This window comes from Prionailurus viverrinus, chromosome A3 (assembly GCF_022837055.1).
Source record: "Prionailurus viverrinus isolate Anna chromosome A3, UM_Priviv_1.0, whole genome shotgun sequence".
NCBI classification, from domain to species: domain Eukaryota; kingdom Metazoa; phylum Chordata; class Mammalia; order Carnivora; family Felidae; genus Prionailurus; species Prionailurus viverrinus.
The window spans coordinates 26,309,834-26,335,760 of NC_062563.1; the positions used below are offsets into that span (position 1 = coordinate 26,309,834).

The 25,927-nt window shown below is 54.5% G+C and overlaps 1 protein-coding gene across 2 annotated transcripts; it reads left to right on the forward strand.

Annotated features, from left to right (window-relative positions):
- The first annotated feature begins 354 nt into the window (after positions 1 to 354).
- Positions 355 to 17,065, forward strand: LOC125161871 (uncharacterized). Of its 2 annotated transcripts, XM_047852103.1 has the most exons (5): positions 355 to 577; positions 11,676 to 11,925; positions 14,781 to 14,940; positions 15,688 to 15,853; positions 16,296 to 17,065. In XM_047852103.1, the coding sequence occupies exons 3-5, from the start codon at positions 14,789 to 14,791 to the stop codon at positions 16,572 to 16,574; spliced, it is 597 nt and encodes a 198-aa protein (XP_047708059.1). In that variant the 5' UTR covers positions 355 to 577; positions 11,676 to 11,925; positions 14,781 to 14,788; the 3' UTR covers positions 16,575 to 17,065. The 2 variants fall into 2 exon arrangements, with proteins under 2 accessions (XP_047708059.1, XP_047708058.1); XM_047852102.1 differs by lacking the exon at positions 11,676 to 11,925.
- The last annotated feature ends 8,862 nt before the right edge of the window (positions 17,066 to 25,927 follow it).

A 25,927-nucleotide genomic window follows, 5' to 3' on the forward strand; every position in this document is an offset into this window, starting at 1 on the left:
TTTAGATTCCCCCCTCCCCCTCACTTTTCTTCCCCAGAGATGCTCTCTGAGACCCGTTCCTTGCGGTCTGGACGACAACTCTTGGACCACACCAGCGGACCATCGGCGGGCCCCCTGGTACCACCTTCCAGAAAGCCCTAGATGCAGGGCTGTCTTTTCTCATCCTCATCCCCAGCCTTGCCGTGCGTGTATTGAGCCCTTCACGTTGAGTCAGAGTGAACTGGGGCACAGGCAGGTTAAGTCGCTCTCCCACAGGGTTCAGACTCAGGGACTCTCTGACAGCATTGTACAGATGAGGAAAGCAAGGCACAGAGAGGTTGTGCGACCAGCCCCCAGTGACTCTGAGCGGGTTGAGGGGCCGGGACCTGAGTCCGGCTGGCTCACTTCAGAACCCACTGCACCTCTGCGGCACCATCCTGGGAGAAACACCCCCGACTCTGGAGCCCACTGGACCCAGGACTGATGTCCACCACTGCCTGGCTGCATAGCCTCGGGCAAGTCACCGTCTTCCCTGCGATGCGGCACCCTCCCCCGCCAGGACAAAGAGAAGGAAGCTTTCCTCTCAGATGGCTTGAGGGTGAGTGCAAGTGGTGGAGAGCTCAGGCGTGGGGTGGGCTCCGGGCACACTGGTCTCACCCCCGATTGTCATGATGGGCAGGAGGAAGGGCACGACCAGGTGGGTGCTTCAGGGGGCCCTCAGCTCAGGTGGGGCCTTCCTTCCCTGCAGCTGTGCAGACAGAGCAGGGGGCCGGCCCACGAGAGGGATGGGTGGAACCCTCTCCCCACTGCCTCCCGGCACGCAGCCACGCTGCTGACCCAGGAGTTCTGAGGAGTCAGGAGAGGGGAGGGGGGTTTCCAAAGGTTTGTGTGATGCCCGCCCCCCCCCCCCCCCCCCACAGGCTGAGCGCCAGGACCCTGCGGGGGTGGGGAGGTGGCTGGGGCAGGATGCAGAGGAGGAGGCCGCAGCCAGAAGCGGGCACCCAGGTGCCAGCTTAGGCTGGATTCCTGGGGGTCTCCATACTGGCAGTGTGACCTCAGGCTGGTGGGCTGGCCTCCAGCCAGGCAGGCTCAGAAAACGGATTCATCTACCTGCCCTGCCCACCCCGGGATGATCAGAATGTTGGGGGCTAAAACAATCAGATTCTCCAGAACAAACCCAAATGCGTTTTTTCATCTGCAGTGTGCACCAACTGTTAGGGGCCAGACTACTTTAGCCCCCCATCCGGTTCCCTTCCTCACACCCTAGGCCCTGAGAACCTGGGTTAGTAATAACAAGGGGGCCCTGGGATCTAGGTGTAGAGCGAGGTCTTGGAGTGATTCTAGCCAGGCTGCATCAGAACAGCACCGTGGAACTGAGAATGCTGGGACCAGGGAGGCAAAACCACGCTTGGGTTTGCCGCCCAGCTCTGCTGTGTCCCTGGGCATGCTAACTCACCACCATGAGCCTCATTTTCCCCATCTGTAAAACGGGGCTGTTATCAGGCCGAGATCTCACCACAAAGATAGAGCTTCTGACACAATGCACAATGTGTAGTAGGTGCTCAATAAATCACTCTCCTCCACTGACTAGCCAAGTAATCTTGTTTTCCAAACCCTACGGGGCCTAGAGACAAACTCTGGCACTTGTCCTGTATTCACACGGCCGTCTGGGATCTGTACTTTGGTTGCCAAATGCTAGAACTGCTGGAACATTTACAAGAAGATGGAAGAGATGATTTGCAAGTGGTGCTGTCCCTGCTAATGGGGCTTGGTGGTCACAGGGCCTCCTCTGCAGGTGCCAGGAGTCTCCTGAGCCTGAGACACCTCTCTTGCCCGAGGCTGGGCTTGCCCAACTCACAGAGGTTTCTCTTTGACAAGTCCTTTTTCTCAAAGGCTCCTGACAAGACAAGACGCCGCCTTCTGTCCTGATGATGTCTGGGTGTTGCGTGTGGTCTGTAAGAGCCGAGGCTGCTGCGGAGGGTGGAAGAGGGCTGGGTCAGTTCTTGCTGGGCATCCTTGAGGGGCCTTCACGCTCCGATCTCCCCCTGACCCGTGGAGCAGGGCTGAGGGCACATGGCAGGGCGACGCTCGCCTGTGGGCCAGCGTGACCGTGCTTGAAAAACTGGGGGTTTCTGAGGGGGTTTTCAAGGCAAGGAGGATGATTTTTAGAAAACGTTCCGTCTTTTCTGTGAGGTGGAAACTGTGAGCCAGATATGACCTTGACCATCAGTGTTTTTCCAGGAAGATGCTAAATTGATATTGGGCCGAAAAGGGCATTCGTGGTCAAATAAATTTGGGAAACACCACCATGAACATCCGATGGGCTTCCTCACTGCAGGTTTCTCAGGCCCTTTCCTGAGCATTTGCTAAGGGCAGGGGCTGTACCTACCCAGCAGCCAGGCCTGTTGGATGGTCATGTTCTTTTCAACCGTCTTTTCTTTCTTTCTCTCTCCCTTCCGTCCTCCCTCCCTTCCTTCCTTTCTTTTTAAAATTTATTTATTTATTTTGAGAAAGAAAGAGGGAGAGCGTGAGCAGGGGAGGGGCAGAGAGAGAGGGAGACAGAATCCCAAGCAGGCTCCTCACAGCCGCGCAGAGTCCAATGACGTGAGGTTCACACCCACAGACCGTGAGATCACGACCTGAGCGGAAACCAAGAGTCAGATGCTTAACTTACTGAGCCACCCAGGCGTCCCTCAAATTGTTTTTTCAAAAAGCATCTCGTGAGACTAGAGGGCTATGGAACTCACTTTGGGAAATGCCGAAACGGTTGAAAATTTCCCCCTCCTCCATGTATGAAAGCTGGAGGACATGAGGGGAAGATGGGGGCCAAATAAGTTGAAAGGACTTGGAGGATGTTCGAACCTTTATTTTATTTTCTAAATGGTGTCTGTATTATTTATTTATTTATTTATTTATTTATTTATTTACGGGAGAGAGAGAAAGAGTGCATGAGCAGAGGGGAGAGGCAGAGGGGGGGGGGGAGAGAAAGAATCTTAAGTAGGCTCCCCACTCAGTGCAGAGCCCAACTCGGGGCTCAATCCCATGACCCTGGGATCATGACCTGAGCTGAAATCAAAGAACCAGACTCTCAACAGACTGAGCCACCCAGGCACCCCTCTAACCTTTATTTTATTTTTTTAATGTTCATTTATTTATTATTTTGGAGAGAGAGAGAGAGACAGACAGTGAAAGAGAGAGAGAGAGAACAAGCAGGGGAGGGGCAGAGAAGGAGGGAGACAGAGGATCCAAAGCAGGCTCTGTGTGCTGTCAGTGCAGAGCCCAAGGTGGGGCTCAAACTCATGAACCATGAGATCATGACCTGAGCTGAAATCAAGAGCTAGACTCTCAAGCGACTGAGCCACCCAGGTGCCCCTCCAACCTTTACTTTAAAGCTGGGACTTTGGGACATTGGCTCATTCAGTGGAGCATGTGACTCTTGATCTCAGGACCGTGAGTTTGAGACCCACATTGGGTGCAGAAATTAAAAATAAACTAATCTCTAAAAAGCTGAGACTTTAATCCCTATTTTATGTGCGTCAACTCACAACCACCCTGGAGAGTAAACACTGCTGTCGTCTTCATTTTTCTGAGGGTAAACAGAGGCACAGAGAGGCAGGCCCTTCCCCAAGGTTCACAGCTTGTAAGCGGGATTTGAACTCAGGCTGCCTGAATGAGGGGCTACACACACAACCACCGCGCATGCCTTCACCACGGAGGCTGGGTTGGTGAAGCCGGCCCTGCCCAGCAGCCACACGCTGAGGCTCCTGTCTGAGGGTTAAGCTTCCTGCAAGAGGCTGGTCTCCAGTGTTCTTGGGAGAGTCTGCCTCCCATTTCACAGGAGGACAGTCTTCAAGCTCTGAATCCAGGGCCTGGGGACACCCAGTAGGTGAGCCCTGCTGTCCACAGCTTGCCTAGCAGCAGTCTGGCCCCACCAAGAGGCTCTGTTATGGTCTCATTTCATCCGCACCCCGGTTTCTCCGTTCTTGCAGGAGAGGCTTAGAGGGGAGCCAAGACTCAGAGCGGCGGAAGTAATTGTCCCAGCCACACAGCCAGGAGATGGTGAGGCTGGGATTCACAGTCAGGCAGTTGGATTCCAGAGCTGGGTGTTCAGGATTCAGGTGCCCTTGGTGACAAAGCAGTGGCTTTCTGGAGCCAGGGCAGGGGCACAGCAGCAGGGTCACGTCCCACCACGGCCCTGTTCTCCTCTGACTCGCCATGGCCCCTACCGATCCTCTACAGTCCCCCTCTGGACAGATACGCTCTCCAGTTCCTTGCTAATGTCTCCGGGCCTCCCCTTCCCAGCCTTACACAGGCCAACAGTCAGTAGCATAAAAACAGGCAGATAGGTTGCTGCCACCAAGAAGCAGTTGCCATGGAGGCTTCTCGGCCACTCAGGGCTTTATCTCCAGCTCCCGGAGCAGGGTCTTGGCCATTTCCTCCTTCTGGGGCACAGACTTTTTGTTCTGGGTGTTTTTTCTTCCCTTTGGTTCACCGGTTCCTGGAGGTGGACTTGTTTGTCCGTCTGTGTCCATCCACAGACCCTCATTGGACACCTGTCGTGGGCCTGGCCCCAGCTGGGCTGGCCCTCACTTGCCCAGAGGGTAGGCAGGACTCCAGGATGCTTCCAGATCTCCCTGGAGTCAGGGGTGCATGACTGTATGGACAGGATCTATTGCTTGACAGTAGGACAGGACGTGGGTTCAAATCCTACTTCAGTAAGTTAAAAATAAAGACACAGGGGCTCCTGGGTGGCTCAGTCAGTTGGGCGTCTGACTTCGGCTCAGGTCATGATCTTGCGGTCCGTGAGTTCGAGCCCCGCATCGGGCTCTGGGCTGACCGCTCGGAGCCTGGAGCCTGTTTCGGATTCTGTGTCTCCCTCTCTCTCTGACCCTCCCCCGTTCATGCTCTGTCTCTCTCTGTCTCAAAAATAAATAAACATTTAAAAAAAATAATAAAAAAAATAAAGACACAAATGACCCATGGTTTTTTTAAATGAGCAAAGGATCTGAGTAGACATTTCTCCCAAGAAGATATGTAAAGAGCCAATAAGCACACGAAAGATGCTAAACACTATTAGCCATCAGGGAAATGCAAATCAAAACCACGTGGGATATCACATCATACCCACTAGGATGGCTCTAATCAAAAAGACAGATCATAACAAGTGTTGGCGAGGACATAGAGAAAGTGTGACCTTCATGTACTGCTGGTGGGAATGTAAAGTGGTGCAGATGTTCTGGAAAACATCCTCAGAAGATGAAACATAGCATTATCCTATGCCCCAGCAATTCCACTCCTAGGTGGATCCCCCCAGGGACTTGAAAACACATGTCCACACACACAAATGACATAAATGTTCGTAGAAGTATTACTCATAATACCCAGAAAAATAGAAATAACCTGAATGTCTTTCAAGTGATGAATTGAGAAATATAACATGGGATGCTACTTAGCCATTAAAAGGAATAAAGTGCCGACCACACGCTATAGCACGGGTGAACCTTGAAGGCATGTTAAGTGAAGGAAGCCAGACACAAGCACCACACATTGTGTGAATCCATTTATATGAAAGGTCCAGAACAGACACATCTGGAGAGACAAAAAGTGGTTGCTTATGGCTAGGAGCAGGGGTTTGGGGAAATGGGGAGTGACTGCTAATGAGTAGGGTTTTGTGGGGGGAATGATGACAGACTTAGCAAATAGTGGTGTTGGATGCACAGCTCTGTGAATACACCAGAAACCATTGAATTGGACTCTAAATGAGTGGATTGTGTGATATGTGAATTACATCAGCATAAAGCTGCTATAAAAAGTTAGGAAATACAGATAAGCAAAAGAAAAAAAATGGTAAGGTCATAATCCTATCATGTAGAGACAACCCCTGTTACATTTTATTTTTTTTTCCCCTGTTACATTTTATTTTATTTTATTATTATTCTATTCTAGTCTAGTCTAGTCCATTCCATTCCATTCCATCCTATCCTATCCTATCCTATCCTATTCTATTTTGAGAGAGAGAGAGAGAGAGAGAGATGAGAAAGAGAATCCCATTGTCAGTGTGGACCTAGGTGCGGGGCTCAATCTCATGACCGTGATCAAGGCCTGAGCCAAAATCAAGAGTCGGACACTCAACCAACTGAGTCGCCCCAGTGCCCCCTCCCCTGTTACATCTCAATGATACTCTCCCAAATTATATTGTTGCCCTACATGCTGCTTTTTCATTTGATAATACATGGAGGACATGTCAGTAAACCTACCTGGATGTAAAACCGAATCCTGCTTCAACCACTCCCTGGCTGTGGGCCTTGGGTAAGCCAACCTCAGCTCTCAGACACTTGGTCTCTCCACCTGTAAGGTGGGGTAACCCAAGGACCCCCTCCAGAGGAAGCAGAGAGGACAGAAGGAAGGACATGGCACCCGTAAGGCACGTGATACAGACACGGGGCCCAAGGGAAACACTCTGAAGGTGGAGGCCCTGTTCAGATTCCATCTGGGCCTAGCTGAGCACTCCCGCCAGGCCCAGCTCCTTTCTGTGCTGTTCTGTATGTTTCCGACACATCATGGTTTAAAACATCCATGGTTTAAAAGTAGGGAGGGTGGTCAGGCACTGACCCCGGAGGTGGTTGTGACCCTCTGGAAAGAAACCACCCTTCTCAAGCACCTACTGTGTGCCTGGCGTAGGCTCATGTTGTCTCCTTACAATATCATCAACCCCATGTGACAGATGGGGAAACTGAGGCTCAGGGAGCTGCCGCCTGCCCTTTGCAAACAGTCGAGGGTGGGTGGAGCTGAGGTTCATTTCCAGGTTTGCCTCTTGGAAGTCAGTGTCCTTGCTGCTTTGCTGTCCTCCAAGGAAGGGACACCTCTGAAAAGCCTTGAATCCTGTCCAAATTGGGGATTGGGCTATTATTTCCCAGACCTGGAGAGGGAGCAGCCCAAGGGGGAAGTCACTGATGCTAGATTTTGAACAAGAGATGTGTTCATGTGTGCCTACTCGCTCTGAGCCCTCTGTTGGGCTGTGGGGACACAGTAGGGGCTTGAATGCGGTGTCTGCTCAATGCACAGGCTGGCAGGGTGGCCGCCAGGGTGAGCCCGGGCCCCACCTCCCGGGTAGGGGTGAGGGGCACAGGCTCTGCAGCCAGACAGTCGGGCTTGGAACCCCACCTCCACTGGTGACGTGGGCAGTTACCCCACGGTCTGAACTTGATTTTCCTGTGACAGGTAGGTGTAAGCTCTGAATAAGTTAGAGTGCCTGGGGTCACTCAGCATAGCTCCTGACATGGGATGAGCTTTGGTATCACTGGGGTGAGCCAGGCTGACAGAGGCAGGGAGCCCAGGAGGAAGGGCCCCTGAGGGGGCTTTTGCCCACGCTGGCGTTTTGTATGCTCCCCTCCAGACCCAGCGGATGGGTGGCCAGCCCATGTGAAGGCTTGGAGACAGTTGGCCACAGCTTCCCAACCCATTGGCTAGGAGAGAAGAAGAAGGGGACACCGCCACCAAGAAGTCTGCCCCCATCTCCCCAGACAGGCTGGGTACCCCCTGTCTGCCTGTCCCAGGCGGTTTCTCTGTACCCCTTCAACATGGACCCCAACCGGCCTGGCCTGGTCTCTGTACCCCTCCCCTGCTTCCTGTCCCATCTTCCCTTCATCCCCCTCAGCACCAACTCTAGGACAGCCACCTACTGGGACCCAGGCTGCCTTTGTAGTCCTGTGGACCCTTTTGTGAAGCCCAGCCCTGCCTCTGAGCAGCTCGGTGACCTCAGTAAGAGACGCCCCTCCCACCCCCCCACCCCCCTGAGCCTCCTTTCTTCCCTATGGTAGCAAGGTTAGCAGCTGGCTCCAGAGTCCGATTCCGACCCCCGCACTTACTGCTGTGGCCCCCTGGGAAAGTAACTCAGCCTCCCTAGCCTCAGTCTCCTCATCTGCACCTCCACAATTTGAGAATTCACTGAGAAAATTACATGTAAAAGCCTCAGAACAGTGGGTGGGACATAGCAAATGTTCAAGATATTTTGGCCATGGTTACTATGATCCTGGCCTCTTAGGACTGTTGCAGTGCCCAAGTCCTGCCCCAGGGACCCCAGCTCCAAATGCCAGGTCTGCGGACCCACATACAGCCTGGTCTCTGTCCCTCCCACCACCAGCCCGTTAGACTGGGCACTCTGCTTTGTAGGCCCCCGCCCGCACCCTGCATGGACACGGTGTGTGCTGATGTCTGTTGAACAAACTATACAAAAGACGAAATGCATAAAAAGAAGGTGGAGCGGGGAAAGTGCAGGGTCCACTCATTCGGTCACCGTTCATTCTTTTATTCAACTATTGCCTGCTGAGCACCTGCTATTGGAGGCACTGGGGATCCAGCAGCAAACACAACAGGGAAACCGCTGCCAGGGTAGAGGGGACACTCTCATAGGGGAGCCAGACCCCAAAGGAAATGAATAGTGACACAGAGAGAATGCTGGTTCGTGATAAATGCTGGAAGAACACGTCCAGCAGGGAGAGGGAGGAGGGTACTGGAGAGGTTGTTAGCTGAGACAGGGGAGCCAAGGAGGCCCTGCGGAGAAGGGGTATCTGAGCAAAGATTTAAGGGAGGTGGGGTTATTTGTTCATTCATTCATTCATTCACTCGTTTGTTCATTTGTTCCTTCCTTCCTTCTTCTTCCTTCCTTCCTTCTTCCCTCCCTCCCTCTCTCCAGGCAGTCAGCCAGTGACACCAAACATCTCCTTGGGCCTGTTATGTGGCCTTAGCAGGCCTGGTGGGAGGAGTGGAAGCAGAATCTAGGGTGACCAGTCACGGGATCTGCCCGGGGCTGAGGTGTCCTCGAGACACAGGACTTTCAGTGCCAAACCGGAAAGTCCCGGACAAACCAGGACAAGTGGTCGCCCTCACAGAGATTGCCCTCGGTACCAGCGGGCCCAGGAAAGGTCAGCAAAGGCCTCCACTTGCTTCTCTGAGGATGTGACCCTTGCGAGGGATGGGGAAGGGAGAGGCCATGCGCCCTTGCCAGGTGAGCGAGGATGACAGAGGCCCCAAATCACCAGTGCCAGAGACTGTCGGGGCTGCAGGTACGGGACAACACTGTCTTCCGGGGGTCAGCAGGCGATGGGGCAGGAAGGCATGACGGGGCCTTGGGGGTCTGTGCGGGGACCGCGTTGACTGTGGGCAGCCGGCTTCCAAGCAGGTGGGTGCCTGTGTCTGCATTTTAGAAAAAGCCGTGCTTTGCTCTGCAAGTTTTCTCCCCAAGGCAGAGGAGAGAGGGAGAGAGAGAGAGAGAGAGAGAGAGAGAGCAATACCATGTCCTCGTTCCTCCTTTCCTTCATTCCAGCGAGCATTGAGCACCTTCCAAGCTCCCAGCTCTGGCCAAGATGTCTGCACTGGGTCAGCAAGACAGGGAATTTCAAAGCGAATAGTGGAGAATCTAACTGAAGGGTAGAGGGGTGTTTGTTGCATTATTTTCTGTAGGTTTAGACATATTCAAAAAATGTTGTGGTGAAGAGTAAATAAAAATAAGTCCTCGGCCCCATATAGAGCATCTGGGGAGGGTATAGATGAGGCAGGGTCCTTCCCTCCAGCAGCCCAGGCTCTGATGCGGGGTCTGGGTCCATAAACCTGCCTTTCCACAGGGTGGGTGCTCCGTGTGTGTGAGGTCCTCAGAGGAAGGGCCCTGAGGCAGGCCTGGGAGGCCAGGGGGTGGGAGTGGGGCGGGGGAGGCGGGGAACCGGGGTTCACAGGATGGAAAGGGAAAGGGAAGGGCACTCAGATGGAGGAAGAGCAGAGACAAAAGCTCAGAGACTGGAGGCACAGGGATGTTGAGGCAACAGGACGTTCTGTGTGGCTCAATGGAGGGTTCGAGAGAGACTGGAAAGGGAAGTTGTGGCCTCACGGACCTTGTCTCCTCGATTCCGCCTCTGAAAATAAAAGTGAGACTGGCCCACTGTTGCAAAATCAGAGAACACAGGAAATTATCTTAAAAAAGGAAATACAACCCCTAGGTTAGCCCACCACCAGAGGTAACCATTGTGAAGTATTCGACGCATTTCCTAATATCTTTATATATACATGTATCTATACATACTTATAACTTAGAATAATAAGTTAGTTTGTATCATGCTGTCTTTGGGTTTTTTTGAAGATTAAAAATTTTATTTTTATTTTTTTAATTTGAGAGAGCGAGAGCGCGCACGCGCGCAGGTGGGGGAGGGGCAGAGGGAGAGAGGGAATCCCAAGCAGGCTCCAGGCTCAGCACGGCAGAGCCTGATGCAGGGCTCAATCCCACGCCCCCCTGAGCTCATGACCCGAGTGGAAACCAAGAGCCAGACGCTCAGCCGACTGAGCTACCCGGGGGCCCCTTAAAGATTTTAAGTAACCTCCATACCCAACCTGGGGTTCAGACTCACAACCCGGAGATCGAGAGTGGCATGGTGTACGAAATTCAGGAGCCCCTGCATTTTGCCGCTTTTTACTTAACGTTGCGCCAGATGCATTTTTCTAGTGCCGTTAGATAACCTCTGCTAACCTGATTTCTAAGCCATTCGGATGACTCCAGCCAGTGGTGGATTCTTGGCTAAAGTGGTGATTTTTCATGGCTGGGCACTGTTTGCACTTGTTTGCTGCAACAAAGAACACCGTGATAAACAGCCTCCATACATACATAATTCCATGTCCACATCGCTGATTTTTTTTTTTTTCTGGTCAGTTCCTAGACATGAGATTCTTGGAAACCCTGCTCAGTGTGGAGCTGGCTGGGTAACCAGGAGAGGGGGTGGGGTTCCCAAGGCCACCCGGTCCCACCTGAGGACAGCCTGGGCCTCAGCTGTAGGGAACAACTTGCACTTTCTGAGTGCCTCTGGTCTCACCTACCTCCAGGCCGGTTTGTCTGGGTGTTACAACGCCCCTCCCCGAGCTCTCTCTTTTCCCCCTTCTCTCTGTCTTACTGACTCTTCCTCATCTTTCCAGACGCTGGCATAAGCTTCCCCAGGGAGCTTTCCCAGGGCCCCCAGGCTGGGAGCTCCCCACCGCCACTCCCTCTGCCGCTGTGTGCCTGGGCCATCTCCACCGGAGTGCTTTCTTGCGGGGTCACAAGTGCTGTTTCTTTGTCTGGTTTTCCTTGTCCCCTGAGGACAAGGCCCAGGCTAGATTCATCTCTGAATTTCCAGAACCAGGGGTTGAGCTGGCTCATTTCAGTTTCAGTAAATGTTTGTTGAGCAAAGGAATGGAGAGTTGGACAAATGAATTGAACAAATGAAACAAAGTCCATGGAGGAGGCTGGGGCTCAGACATTGGACTTCAGACGAGCATCCAGTGCAGGGGGACAGAGTGGGGTGCAGAGCAGGGCCCCTGAGCCAAGAGCAAAGAGCAGGGAAGGGCAGACTCTTGAGAAAGGAAGCAGGGGCCTGGGCAGTGCAGGGAAGCAAAGGAGGGAGTGAACTAGGGACTGACCTTGGAGTCAGAGGCAGGGGGGCACGAATGGAGGGTAATGTGGACAAGAACATTCCAGAAGAGGGAAGAGTTTCATGGGCTCTGGAGCCTCCACGTGGACTCAAATCCTGACCTTGATGCGTACAAGCTGTGTGATTCTGAGTCAGTGACTTTGCTTCTCTGTGCCTCAGTTTTTCCATCTATAAAATGTGAATAACAAATGTTAGTACTTCATTCATTCATTCATTCATTCATTCATTTTCTTTCTCGCTTAACAGACACTTGTTGAGTGTCTGTTCTGGGCCCAGGATCAGAGGCTGAGATGGAACTGACCATCACGGTCACACACGCGAGCAAGCCCTGTAGCCGAGATGGAACCCAGGTTTGGAGACCACAGGTTCCGTTCGTGATTCCCTGCAGTCTCCCTCCCAGGCTGTGGTGAGGCCAGAGGAGGTGCAGTTACACACGGAGGAAACACTTACTAAGCAGGAGATGCTGCCAGTCCTCCTGAGGTGTCGTCATCATCAGGTAGCCTGTGCTGACCGAGCACAAGGTCTTGGAGAATGTCCCTACCCCCTCTGAGCCTCGGTTTCCTTTAGGGCGAACAGCCATCTTGGTTTGCCTAGGAATGAGGATTTCCCCAGGATGCAGTGCTCTCCCTGCTAAAACTAGGACAGTCCCAGGCAAACGGGGATGGTCGGTCACCCTAGTTCCCTCACCTGGGACATGGGGAACCGCCCGCCTCCCAGGGCTGTGGTGCACAACAGAAGTAAGCACAGGGGAAAGGCAGAAAACCATGGGAGTAGAATTCTAGATCGATTACATGAATATTAAAGACTTCCATGTACCATGGAAATCCAGTCATGAAAAAGAATGAGCCAGCTCGCGTGTACCGCAATGGAAGAAGCTCTAAGATACATATTTTTAGTGAAAAGGGCAAGGTACGGAACGTTTTGTGTGGAGACCTTCCACTAGTATCAGAGGAGGGGTGTGAATAGACACACACATGTTCATGTGCGTGGATTCTCTGGGGAGGGAGCTGGGTGGCTGGGGAGAGAAGGTGAGGAAAAGATCAGCTTTTCACTATATATCCTTTTGTGTTGTTGGAAGGCTTTTAACCTTTTGTTGTCCTCATCAGGTTGAAAAACCTCCTCAACTTCTGTGTGTCCAAAAAAAAAAAAAAAAAAAAAAACCAAAATTAAAATAAAAAAGAACGATTCTATACGATTAGAAGGCCAAAGATACACAGCAAGAAAAGCGTTTAGTTCAGGGTCCAGCACCCAGGATGTACATGAATGGCCTTCTCCCCTCTCCCACCCATGGCCTCGTTGGCTGCGGGTCTGTGTAAGCGAGGGGCACAGTGTTCATCCGGCTCAGGTGCAAGCACAGTCTGGGAACACACAGTCTGGGAACCGCAGGCCTGGGGCTCACGGGACCCTCACCCGCTTCTGTGCCTACATGTTCCGAGGTGGCCATCTGCCAGGTTCCAGGGCTCTCCCTGCATCTTGGGGTGGAAGTGAGCCCATCTTGCGGGGTAAGTGCTCAGCGTTCACATACTTCCAGACTTCCCAGACTAGGAAACCTGCATGTGCTGCTGCTGCCACCAAAGCCAGTTCTCTCTGCCTCTGGCCTTGGGGAGAAAGAGCCACAGCTGGTGTAGGAAGGAGCTCCAGGCTCAGCCTGAGACTACCCAGCGGGCCTGACCCCCACAGAGCAGCCTCCCGTGAGATCCCGGCCCAGCCCTGCCTCGAGATGCCAGACACGTGGCCAGGCTCTTTTCTTTTTTAATTTTTAGCGTTATGCACATATTTCAGGGAAACCTTCTCCTTGCAATATCTCAAGCATTAACAAAATGTAGCAGACGAAAACCGGAGTAATTCCCCTGAATTTCCTGAGCCTCATTCCCCTCAAACATTACTGCCTGTTAGTGGGTATGCCCTTGAACGTTTTGCTATCCTGTGTATATGTCTGTATCTTTCCCTCTGTATGTACATTTCCATCTGCGGGTGTGACTATACCTTCGTCTATATCTGCATCAACTGTATCTATAACTATGGATGTAGAGGTGTGTGTGCTTCTCACATAAGTGGTAACGTTCTGCATGTTCTGTTCTGCAAGGTGCCTCATTTTTCACTGAATGTCATATGGGCGTTGTTCTGGGTCTGCAGACATACAACCACCTGCTTTTTAACAGCTTAGCACTATTCCACCATGTGAGCTGGCCCGTCGTTTCTTGTCCAGTCCCCTATTGAACATTTAAATGATTTCTATTGTTTTGCTTCCACAAACGGCCCTGGGCAGGCCTCATTGCACGGAGCAATTTCTCTGGGATAGGTACCTGGCTAACCTCCCAGCACTACTGAAGACACTGGGTACCCCATCTGTGACGAGTACTAAAAAATCACAGCCCGGGGAAGCCAGAGAGCAAAGCCACACTCCCACACAGGGCATAGACCGCCTGCTTCTGTGCACATCACTGGCACTCAGCTGCCCAGTGTATCACATTTTTGTATCAGACCATCTCTCCCCAGCATGATCCTTACCTCCCAAGCCTCCAATCACTCTATTGGGATGGCTTTGAAACCTGGATTACAGGGAACTTTCCAGCCATCTTGGTTTGTCCTGCTAGTGAGTGACCTCCTGCCTGGGGTGATTTCAGGGAAAACGCAGGAATCTCCCAGCCTCCAAATTTCTCCCATATCTAAAGGAAGAGGAAGTTTGGTGAAGTCCCTGCCCCTTTTGGGAGCTCTTTTTCCTAAGGCTTCTGCCACACGGGCAGTGTGGAACAAAGAAGGGCAGGCTTGGGAGGTGGAAGGCATAGCAGGAACCAAAAGAGATAGCACCGTAATAATGGCCTATTCCTTACAAAGTACCTGCAGTGCCCCTGACCCCACACCAAGCCTGAGGCACTCCCTGCACTGGGTGCTGTAATTGCCCCCACCTTGTAAGTGAGGGAGCCGTGGCTCAGAGGGAGGGGAAGCAGGATCTGAACTCAGGCCTATACAGCCTCAAAGCCCAGGTCCTGTAATGGCAAGGAGCTAAAAATGTGTGCCAGGAGGTAGTGCTGACTCCCCAGGGAGCCCAAGATACACGAAGGCTGGAGAAGCGTGTGTGTGTCTTGGTGAGGAAAGGGATCTGAGAGACGAGTGGGATTTGGGGAGCAAGGGAAGCACCTTCCGGGGTCGGCGGAACAGCCTGAACAAAAGCCCGAGGTTGGGGTGAACCTGGCATGTTGATGGGAGAAGGGTCTGGTCTGGGTCTGGGTGTGAGACACAAAGCTGGAAGCGGCGGAGGGGGGCGGGGAGGGGCCCTGCACTGCCTGCCATGAATGCCAGGCAGGGAGCTGGCTTGCAGCTAATCACCACCGCCGTTATTATCTACAGTCAGTGACATGAACACAGCTGCCATCACCCCGGCCTTCCACACGTGTCAGCGCACCCTTCCAACAACTTCAGGACATGGCCACCACGACGTCCGTTTTGCAGACGAGGAACTGACAATGGAGCACCAAGGGGGCCGGATCACGGCTGCTGACCCACCCCGGTATGCCCTGTGCCCAGCCCTGGGACTGCCCTCCAGGACGAGAGGGACAGAGGGAGGAGGAAGGCAGACGGAGGGATGAGGGCGTGGGGCGCCCCGCCGCGCACCGTCACGGCCCCTTGCACCCTCTGGGTTTCTGAAGATGGCGGGTGCTGGCTGTGGTGTGGCCTTCCTCAGCCCTCCTGACCCGAGCCGCTTTACCCCAGTGACCTGCGACTCCCAGGGCTGCTCTTAGCCGCGAGCTTGGCCCGGAACCCTTCCTTCTGAATTTACATCCACAGTTCTTTGTCTCACATTCCAAACGCAAGCACTGTTGGATGGCTGCACCCCACAGAGCTCTGGGAATACATGGGACTTACCCACCCGGCTCCAGCCACTCCATGATCTGGGAAACAGCAGGCTCTTTGGGTCTGGTCCTGGCCAGAGCCTCAGTTTCCCCGTGTGTAAGACAGAAGTGGTCACTGTCAGACTGGATAATTGCTATGGGTATTTATGCTTGTCTTGGGCCCCTGCTCCTCTGGCTTCTGGTCTCAGAAGACATGTTGGCACAGGGAGTGGAGTGTGGCCCCACCTCAGACCCTTGCTAGCCTCTGTCTCAGGAGGACAGAGCCGCCCTGGGCCGGGGGTCAGCCATGAGTTCAAGCTCTGCTCCTGACACTTTCTAGCTGCAGCCTGAGTGAGCGTGTCTGGTACCCACCACTTATCGGGCACCTGACATCACAATCCCTCCCTCTTTCCCTGCCTGGGCAGGTCAGGTCGCCTCTCCGGGCCTCAGTCTCTGGACGCCTGCGATGGCTGTTCCTCCCGCCCAGCCCAGCACCAGGGCTGTTCAAATGAAGCCAGTGTAAGATGCTGGATGGGGAAGAGCTTTGCGGATGGAAAACTTGGCCCATTGGGAAGATTTATTGCCGTGACTGTAAGTGTGAGGGCCAAAGGCCATCGGGGCCGGACGGCCCCTGCCCAGAAGGCTGTGCTGGAGCCCAGGCCGCTTTCCCTCCATCTGTGGTGAAGGAGCAGATGACCTTCTCCCCGGGGCCCCAACGTGTGGTGACATGCCAGGGCTGGGCTCCCTTTCAACCAACATTTTGCCTCTTATTTTGGAATGCCCACCTCCCCTGCAGGGCCCTGGTCAGCACCTAGATGACCCAAGTCTGGGGGGCGGGGTACACAGGCAGCCCAAACCCCTGGACAAACACAGAGACGCAGACCAACCCCTTGCTCCTTCTCAGCCCCCAAGTCCCGTCTGGTCTTCCTGTTCTCCTCGAACCCATTATTCCTGGGGGTCCTTGCCTTACCGGTGGCCCCTGCCAGCTTCCCCACCGCCCTCATGGCCCCTCCATTTCCTCTCTTGCCACCAGAGACCTTTGGAAATCAAGGATTCCGGCAGATCTCTCCTGCCGAGTGCCCTCTGCCAAGTGTCCCAGCCTGTGCAGAGCCCCAAGGGGCAACAGGGGCCAAAGGAGAGGAAGAGTGTCCCCGTGCTCTGTAGCCTGCTGACCCCTGGCCTGCTAGAGTGGCCTCCTGCTGCTCCTGGGCCCTGCATGCTGACCGAGGTGCGCCCCCCACTCCTGCCCACAAGAGGCTGTGCCTGCCCCCTCTCCCCTCTGCCCGGACCCCACCCCTTCCCTCAAACCTGACATCGCCTCATGGGCACCAAGGCTCCCTCCGGGCCCTCTTCCCATCCTGCCTCCGGTGTGTGAGGGAGCCTGTCTGTGTCCCCTTGACAGTGTGTGCTCTGTAAGCCATGGCTGCAAGTCTCTCTGAGGGGTCCATGAGCCCCGGGGGAAAGGCACACCTGCTTCGCGGCTGGGGCTCTGAGCCCAACACTGCCCTGGCTCCTGAAATACTCGTCTGATACCCAAACCCATGGACGTCACTCGCCGGCCTGAGCATGGTCACCCCAGGCAGTCGGGAGTGTGTGTGACCTCAGGCTCAGCCAGGCTGAGCTATATTTAGACACCGGGGCCAGGGCGAGCTTCTGGGCCAGAGAAGGCGGCGGAGCCCACGGTGGGGCCCCAGGGGGACCTCCTCATCTAGGGGGACGGTCCCGTGTAAGAGGCCGTAGCCCAGACCAGGCGCTGTTGGCTCCCACTGCCCCCAAAAAAGGCCAAGGAAAGATTCTGTTTGAACAAAGGAGGCTCTCTGGCTGGTTTTGTGTGTGGTGTGTGTTTATAGTTAGAAAAAACAAGTTCCGGGCTGGTCGGTCAGCTCCAAGGGTGGGCCAGGGGTGGGGGGCAGGGGCGAAAGCAGGGGTCTCCCGGGCAGCCCCGCGGGGCCCTGCCGGAGCTGGGTAGCCGTCTGCCCACCGGGCTGCCTGCGCGGCGTTCCTCCCCCGCATACCTCCGGTGGCGCCCCGCCAGGCCAGGGTGCGGCCACCCGGCGGGCGCGGGCGAGGAGGGGCTGGCCTGGCCCCGGCTGCTCGCTCCCCTGCTCTCCCGGGCGGGCAGGAGGCAGGATGGATGTTCGCAATAATTACCCAGCTGCAGCTTCCCCAGAGCGGCCGCCATAGCAACGGTGCCGGGCGCCCCAGCCGAGCGGGCGGCCGAGTGGCAGGAGGGGGTGTGGGCGCTCTGGGCAGGTCGGGGAGGGGGTCGCCCGAGCCCCCGGCGCAGCCCCACTGGCTGCCTTTGTTGGCTCCCTCTCCCCGCCTGCCCCTCCCCCAGAGGCCAGGGGGAGGGGGCTTTGTCTGGGCACAGGGAGGTTGGCACGGCCCAGGGGAGGCTCCAGCGACGCCCCGTTCCCGCTGCCAGGACCCCTGGGGGCAAGGGAAGCAGGTGTCAGGACTGGGGGTGCTTGGGGTCCCTGTGGCTCAGGGCTCCACTCGGGGCAGGTCGGCTGCCCGCTGCTCACCCAGGACCCTTGGGTGTAATCACCCCCAATGTCATCTCCCCTCTCCAGAGGGGAGCGCGCAGTCACTGAGGGCTCTGCAGGAAGGGTGTTTATGACTCTAATCACGCTGCCCTGGCAGGGTCCTGCTGGAGCCAGGCATAGAGCTGTTGTGGGCAGGGCTGGCTTTGTGTGTGGGGTTGCCTGTGGGGGAGGCCTTGGGCCCAGAGGCAGTGCTTCAGGACCCCCAGAATCCTGCCCTGATGGCGTCCAGGCCCCTCCGCTCAGTAGTAAAGGCCCCGTAGGCCTCCCTCCTGAGAATGCTTGATCTGATGAAGGGGATACATTACCTCCATTTTACAGATGGGGAAGCTGAGGCCAGAGAGGTTATGTGGCCTGTCTGAGGTCACACCGCTGAAAATAGAGAGTGTCCAGCCAGTTCAGGCTTGTCACGGCCCTGCCATCGCTGTGGTATTTGTTATGGCTATTCCCCAGTCATCTGTCATCTGGCAGTGTAGCCCAGTAGTTGGTAAGGGCGCAGACTCTTTGGTCTGGGCTGGGAAAGGGTACGGGGGGGCGGGGGGGATGCGAGTCAACCTCTCCCAGCCTCAGTTTTTCCCTCGGTCCAGTGGGGGATATAATGAACCTTCCCTTATGGGATTGTTGCATGGATTAAAGAAAACAGTGCATGGAAAGAGCAGCGCCTGGCACGTGGGAAGTGTTAGCTGTTGTTATTGTTGGAATTATGATTATTTTTATTATTGTTACAACGCGAGGAGGTGGACCTACGCTCTCACCAAAGCCCCTTTTGGCTCTGGCCTCCCAGGGCTCTCCAGGCAGCTTTCTGAAGGCGAGGCCTCTCCAGCAGGCACCAGAGAGGCTAAGCAGGCTCGGAAGTGGGGAGTTCACAGCCTAGTGAGGAGCGGGTGCTAATTGCCTAATCCCGCAAGTGTGTCTGGGGTGTGGGCTGTGAGTGTGAGGAAGGAGACAGATGTGGGGCTGAGATGGGGTGTGCCAAGCAAGGGCTGAGACCCCATTTAAGCAGAGTGAGCCGGAAGGGCCTCTCCAGGGGGCCAGCCTGGAAAGGTCAGGAAGAGGACATTCTAGAACATGGCCTTCCTTGAGGAACCGAAGGGGTGCCAGGGTTCTGGAGCAGAGAGGGACAGGAAGACTGAGGTCGGTGAGGTCTCACAGGGTTGGATCTCCAGGGCTTTGTGGGCCACGGAGGAGAGTTTTGGGATATGATTCTAGAAGCTGTAGAAAGTCAGCAAGTGGTTTTAGAGAAGGAGGTCAATATATATTTGTTAAACGAATGAATGAATGAATGCATGATTGAATGAATGGAAGTTTTGTTTTGCAGTGGCCAACCACAGAAACCCTCTCCCTTCACCTCTCCCCCTCCCCATCACCCCAGTCCTTCCTTGATGGTTTGGTCCAGTCATTTGTCAGCCGCTGCCCAGGGAGCCCACAGTCATATGGTGGAGGATCAACAAGTAAATGGAAAAATTCCAGGTCAGCTGTTTGGCCAATATGGAGGAGTGTCCTAAGAAAGGAGAGATGACACTGGTCAGGGCACTTTCTGAGATGGGTGTTGAAGGAACAGGAGTTCACCATGTTGCCAAGGCAGAGAACACAGCACCTGCACAGGTTCAAAAACAGGAAACAGCACAGCACAGTGGGAGAATATTTTAGTGGTTTCGTGGGACCAGTGGTAATTAAGGACAGCTACCTTTATGGAGCCCTGACTGTATGTCTGGCCCAGGGCTACAAGGCATGAGCTCTTTGGAATCACACAATTTAAACCCTGCTCTCTTTGTGGCAGCGGCCGATTTCACCTTTCAGAATGAAGAATCAAGGTTCAGATAAGTCAAGTAACTTGCTCAAGGTCACACAGCAAACCCAGAGTCCGTTCCCTCCAACACTCAGGGGTGGGGTTGGACTGATGATTCTAACTGGGCCATAAAAGGCCCTGAAGGCCAGGCTAATGTCAGGATCCAGTTCTGGGGCTTCTGGGGAGTCATGGTGAGGCTTTGAGGTGGGGAGAGAGAGGGTCGGAGCTGCGTGTGAGAAGAAAGACTCTGTGGCCTCTGTGGAGGGTGGGTAGAGCCACCAAGACCAGCCGAGAGGCTGCTACAGTGGTGCAAGTGAGGGCTGGTGGGGTCTTGATCCACAGGGGCCCCGGGGCAGGACAAGGGGAGGCCTTTGAGGGAGGCCGAAGGACAGAGGTGGGGCCAGGTGAGCAGAGAGAGGCCTCTGGCATGGAGGCCTGGCTCATGGCTAGAGTTCAAGTCTAATGAGCCTGACAGGAAGTTGGTGCTCTTTCCTCCCCTCTGGCCGGTTATTATTTCACTGATATGTACAAGAGTTGGCCTTTTCTCCCTTGTGAGATTACAGGCGGCTTTTTTCTTTAAAGGTGGCTGGGACAAGGCATTTCTTACCCCACAGTGATGCTGGCTGATGGTGGCATTTCAGGCACAGGGCCACTACTGTGGGTTTTCCCCAGAGTCTCCAAGGCCCCTAACAAGCCAAGAGCACAAGGCACGATTCTTGGTGGCAGTGACCCCTGAGTGTGCAAGTGGGAGCCAGCATTTGGGAGGGGGTCTGGGCAGGGGTCAGACTGCCCTGGGTCCATTCCAGACGTTGCTACAGCTACAGAAACTAGAGACGCTTCTGGAAGCCCAGCAGCAGCATTCCTGACCTCCCTCTTTGGGCTTCCCGAGGCCAGACCAGTGAACTGAAGCCCTTGGCCCGCCTGCCCGCTGCTCTGGGAATATTGTAGCTGGTGGGCCAAGCAGGCGGTGGCTCGAGCTGCAGGTGCTATATGTCACCTGAGCCCAGGTCCCGGCTGCTCCACGGGGAGGAGGGAGCATGTTCCCATAAAGCCTACTGGCTGGCTCGCTTCCTCTTCCTCGTAACTCAGAGAAGCATGGCCCGGGCCTTCCCCAGCCCAGAACGTGGGATGAAGGTGTGGCTTTGTCAACCCCCTGCCCACACCTCAAGTCCCTTCTGGGTGTCTGAGGCCAGTGGGGAATTGGGACTTGGTGGAAAGTGCTGGTCTGGAATCCAATAGTCCGAGGTTGAAATCCTGGCTTGGCTTTTTAACACCTAGGTGTCCTTAGACAAACTGCCCTCTTCGCTGAGCCTCAGTTTCCACACCTGTAAAGGGGGGGGGGGGTTCGTATACGATGGAATGAGCTGATGGCTCCCGCACAGAGCAGACAGGAAGTGTGAGCCCCTGTGTCCCTTCCCGTTCCCCAGAAGTACCACCGGGGAAGAGATGGGCCAGACGCAAGGCAATACAAAATCACTGGGAGCCTGATGAATCTAGGGACGATGGCCCTTGTCAGAGGCCCTGCTTGAGCCGGATGTGCTGTCAGCTCGGCGTCCAGATGGGCACCCCAGAGCAGGGCACGCCTGGCCAGCCGTGGAGCACAGATGGCAACAGCACAGGAGGCCAGACCCAGGTCTCCCGGGCCAGAGCCAGGACTGCGGTGGGACGGACCGTGGAGGTAGCCGGGGGCGCCAGCAGCCTCCAGGCCCTCCCTTCCTCCTAGCAGAGCCTCAGCTGTTCAGGTCAGTCTCTATCGGCGGTGGTCACACTGCTGATCTTGGCGCTAAGCGTCACCAGCCTTCAGGACCCCTTCCTCATCTGTAACCCTGCCTTCTGTGACAAGGCAGACAGCTGAGTTCCCAGGAACGGTCACTGGCTTCTGTCTACATGACCGGGTCCTCTCTAGCACACCCCAGAATCCTTGAAGGATGGGACAGTCCCTTCTGGCCTCACCACTCTGGGATTTTCTTCTCCCAGAATCTCTCACAAGGCAGCCCACGGAGCTGAGGCCACCACCATCCCCATCCCACAAACGGGACGTAGGGGGCAGCTCCATTCATTGCAAAACTCCTTTGGAACGACGCGGCACCCTCCAGAATGACTCTGTTACCCTGGAGTAATCCAGTTCCCACACGCCTCTTACACATCTGCATTCACTGTTCCCTATGCCTATGGTGCTCTGCCCCTAGATCCCTACCAACTCGTGCGTGTCCTTGAAGCCTCTGTTCTAATGCCCCCTCCCCACAGGAGCTCTTGTGGTCATCTAAAGGTGCCTCCCTTCTCACTCACTACCCCCTACTCTCTCTAGTCATCTTCGTAGCACTTACGCACCGTTTGGTTAACGTGCAATCACCTGCCTCCCACACCCTGGCCCCAGGAGTGCGAGTGCCACCAAGGTGAGGGCCTGTCTTGTTCACGGCTGAACCCCAGGGCCTAGCACAGGGCCCGGCCTAGAGAAGGCACTCCATACAATTGTCGAGAGAATGAACGAGCGAATGGATGACAGAAGGAATTTATCACTCAGCACACATTTATGGGCACATACTTCGGGCAAGGTCACCATCGGTACAGGGCCTGGGAGCCAAAACCCTCACACCGGGTCTTGGGGATGATGCTGCAGGGCAGATGACCCAAAAGCAGAGGACAGAAGGAGGCAGTGAGGAATCCCAGGAAACCGAGGCATGGGTTCTCATCTGGGACCATCTTCCATTTCCTAGCTGTGTGCTTTGGGGCTCAGCGCTTGCCCTCTCTGAGCCCCACAGTCCTCCCTGTAAAGTGGAGCAAAAAATTCTGACCAGGGGGCCCCAGCCGGCCTCCTCCTCATCTCCCAGCCACCGCCATCTGGACACATCTAAAATCTATTATCCACATGGCAGCCAAAGGGGCCTTTCTTTTATCTTATTTCTTTCACTTCCAAAAAAGTATTTATTTTTTGAATAGGTGACAAATTTGCATGGCTCAAAATTCAAAAGGTGCGAGAACGAATGTAGAAAAAAGAAAGTATCCCTCCCACCTGGCCCAGCCAGCCAGAACTCCTCCCCAGAGGCAGGCACTGTTTCCTCCTATTTTCATCTATCATGCCAGAGATAATTTTATGCATATACAAGCCAATGCATACCTTTCTCTCTCTCTCTCTCTTTTTTAAGCAGACAGTAGCAGACCACGCACATGGTTCTGCCCCGTGCTTTTCTTCACTTGACAATCAATCTGGAGAATTTACAGAGGACTTTTAAAAACAAACAGAATGGCTGGTCCCTCCCTTGCAAACCACCCCTCTGGTGGATCCCTAGCCTTCTCAGGGTAAAATCCAGACTTCCACAGGGTGCTTTCTCATCTGGCCACTGCTGGCATCTCTGAACTCACCTCCCTCTCTCTCCCACTGGCTCCCTCTGCCCCAGCCACTGTGACCTCCTCACTGTTCCTCCAATATGGCAGGCACGATTCCACCCCAGGGCCTTTGCACTTGCTGTTCTGTCTGCCCTCTGCCTCCACAAATTCTCTCGGCTCTCTCCTTTTTTCAGGTCTCTACTCAATTAGCACCTGTTCCGAGAGCTCTCCCTGATTAACTATCCTGACTAAAGCATCCAGTCCCTGCCCTGTCCCTTTATTCCCCTTTATTTTTCTTGATAGCATTGATTAGCGTTTGTGATGGGGTGTAACTGTACTTCATCTGACTCTTCCACCTGACTGCTGGGTCTGTCTTGGTCAAACACCATTCAACACTTGCAATTTTTTTTTTAAGACTTTATTTTTGAGTAATCTTTACACCCAATGTCAACCTTGAACTCACAACCCCGAGATCAAGAGTCGCGCCGACTGAGCCAGACAGACACCCCAACACTTAGATTTTTTGTTTAAATAAAATTTATTTATTTATTTGGAGAGAGGGGGAGAGAGAGAGCAAATGCACGAGAATGGGGGAGGGGCAGAGAGTGAGGGAGAGAGAGAATCCCAAGCAGGCTCCGTGCTGTCAGCACAGAGCCCAACACAGGGCTTGAATTCACGAGCCCATGAGATCATGAGCTGAGCTGAAATCAAGAGTTGGACGCTTAACCGACTGGCCCACCAGCGTGCAATCCCCCCAAACACTTCGATTTTAATGAGTACTCCGTAACGATGTGTTGTCTGGTGAATCAACATCCGCAGTTTACAGACGAGGAAACTGAAGCACAGAGAAGGGAAATCCCTGCCCAAAGCCGGGGGCAGGGGGGGTGGGCATCGCAATTCCATCACCCCTCCTGGGTTCTCCTCAGAGCCCCTCCTCCATTTCCTAGCTGTGTGGTCTGGGGCTGGCCTCTTGCCCTCTCTGAGCCCCACCGTCTTCCCTTTCCGTGCTGTGAGGGACTGTGAGGAAGATGAGAGGGTGTCCGTGGCACTTTCCCGGAGGAGCACAGCCTTACTCACGCATCATGATGCATCAGATACATCGCTGTCCTTTGTCCGCTGGGACCCCACCAAGGCTGGCCCATCATGGCCATCTAGTGCAACGAGAAGGTTCCCAGCCACTAACAGTATTTTTAAACAACGACCCCAAGGAAATATTTTTAAAAGCCTGCGTCGTGCTGGGGAACAGCTCTGAATTATTAACTATCAGGTAGCCCTGCTATATTTTTGGACAGAGTTTATTCCGACACATACAATTTTCCTCCTGGTAATTTATGAAAAGCGCATTCCCTTCTTCAGGAAGTCACACCCCCTTCTGAGCACCACCTCCCCCACCCCAAACTTGAATGTTTACTGGGTAAATGCAACAAACTTTTATCTTAAAGTGCATCTGCTTGCTCGCTTGATACTGGAGGACATTTCCCAGGGAGACACTGCAACGATATTTTCTGAAATGTCCAGCCTGGGGCCTTTTAGGAATTCAATAAAACCTTGTCAATTAGGATGAATTAATCATCCACCCCCTGCAAGGCCCCCTTTCCCTCTGCCCCACACTGTGACACCTACTGGGGAGATCACATATCGGCTTCATAGCCAGGCGGTTGTGGGTTCAAGCCCCAGGGGAATCCTGTTTCCTGGGACTCAGGGAAACTGGCCTCCCCCTGCATTGCCTACCCTGTCCCAGGCCTCAAAGGCGCACACAGAGTAAAATGATCCTGAATCTAGAGGCAGAGGCCCTACGTTGTCTTGGCATCAGACTTAGCCGAGTGACCACAAGTAAGTCACCAAACCTCTCTGATCCAGTTTTTGTGTTTTTGGTTTTGGTTTTGGTTTTGTTTCCTGATACAGTTTTCTCATCCCTAAAGCAGGAGGTGATGGTCCGAATTCAGGCATCCACTCAACAAATATATAGACGACCTCGTGCTGGGCACTGGGGACCCAAGCCAATGCCCACCCTCACGGAGCTCATTCCAGGTGGCAGGTCCGACCAGCTACACACACGAGTGAACAAGAGAAATGTTGAACGCTAGTAAGAGCTATGGAGAAAATAAGGCTGGGGGTGCCTGGGTGGCTCAGTCGGCTGAGCACCTGACTCTTGATTTCGACTCTGGTCATGATCTCACAGTTCGTGGAATCGAGCTCCACGTGGGGCTCTGTGCTGACGGTGCAGAGCCTGCTTGGGATCCTCTCTCCCTCTCTCTCTCTGCCCCTCCCTATTCGCTTGCACACATGTTCTCTCTCTCTCTCTCTCTCAAAATAAATATTTAAAAAATTAAAAAAGAGAAAAGAAGGCTGGGGTAGGGAGGTGTGATTTTCAGAAGGAGGTCCAGGACAGGGTGGGATGGGGGGAATGAAGCAAATCCCAGACCCCAGCAGGGAAGAGTGTGCCCCCCAAGCCCCAGAGACAGAGACTCGGCAGTGTCTGGAGATGGGGTGCTGCTGACCTCCCGCAGCGCAGGGGGCAGCCCTAAAGCGGACAACGCCCGGGCCCTGGACGTTATTAGTCCCGAGGGGAGGAACCCTGCTATGGGGCCGTGGGCCACTGCAAAGCCTTTGGCTCGTACTCCAGGTGGAAGCCACGGGAGGGTTTCAAGCAGAGGGAAGACGTGACGTGACTGGGTGGAAAATGGGCTGTATGGGGGAGAGGGATGGCCGAAGTCCCCTGAGATGTCCGCACAAAGACGACGCCACTGATCCCCAACCCTCCTTTACTGGGAGCAGCCGCCGGGTGCTGCTCACGTAGCAGGTAGCAGCCGACAAGCTGGACCAGGGCCTGCCCTCGCTGGGTGTGCATTCCACTCGGGGAGCGGCGGGGACACATGCACGGAGCCACTGCTCTGTGCAGAGTGCAGAAGGCTCCTCCCGTGTCACTTGGGACCCGCTCCAGGGTCCACAGGCTGTGCCTGGCCCCTCTGCGCCCTGCCCGGCCCTGCGCTCCCTCGCACCCTG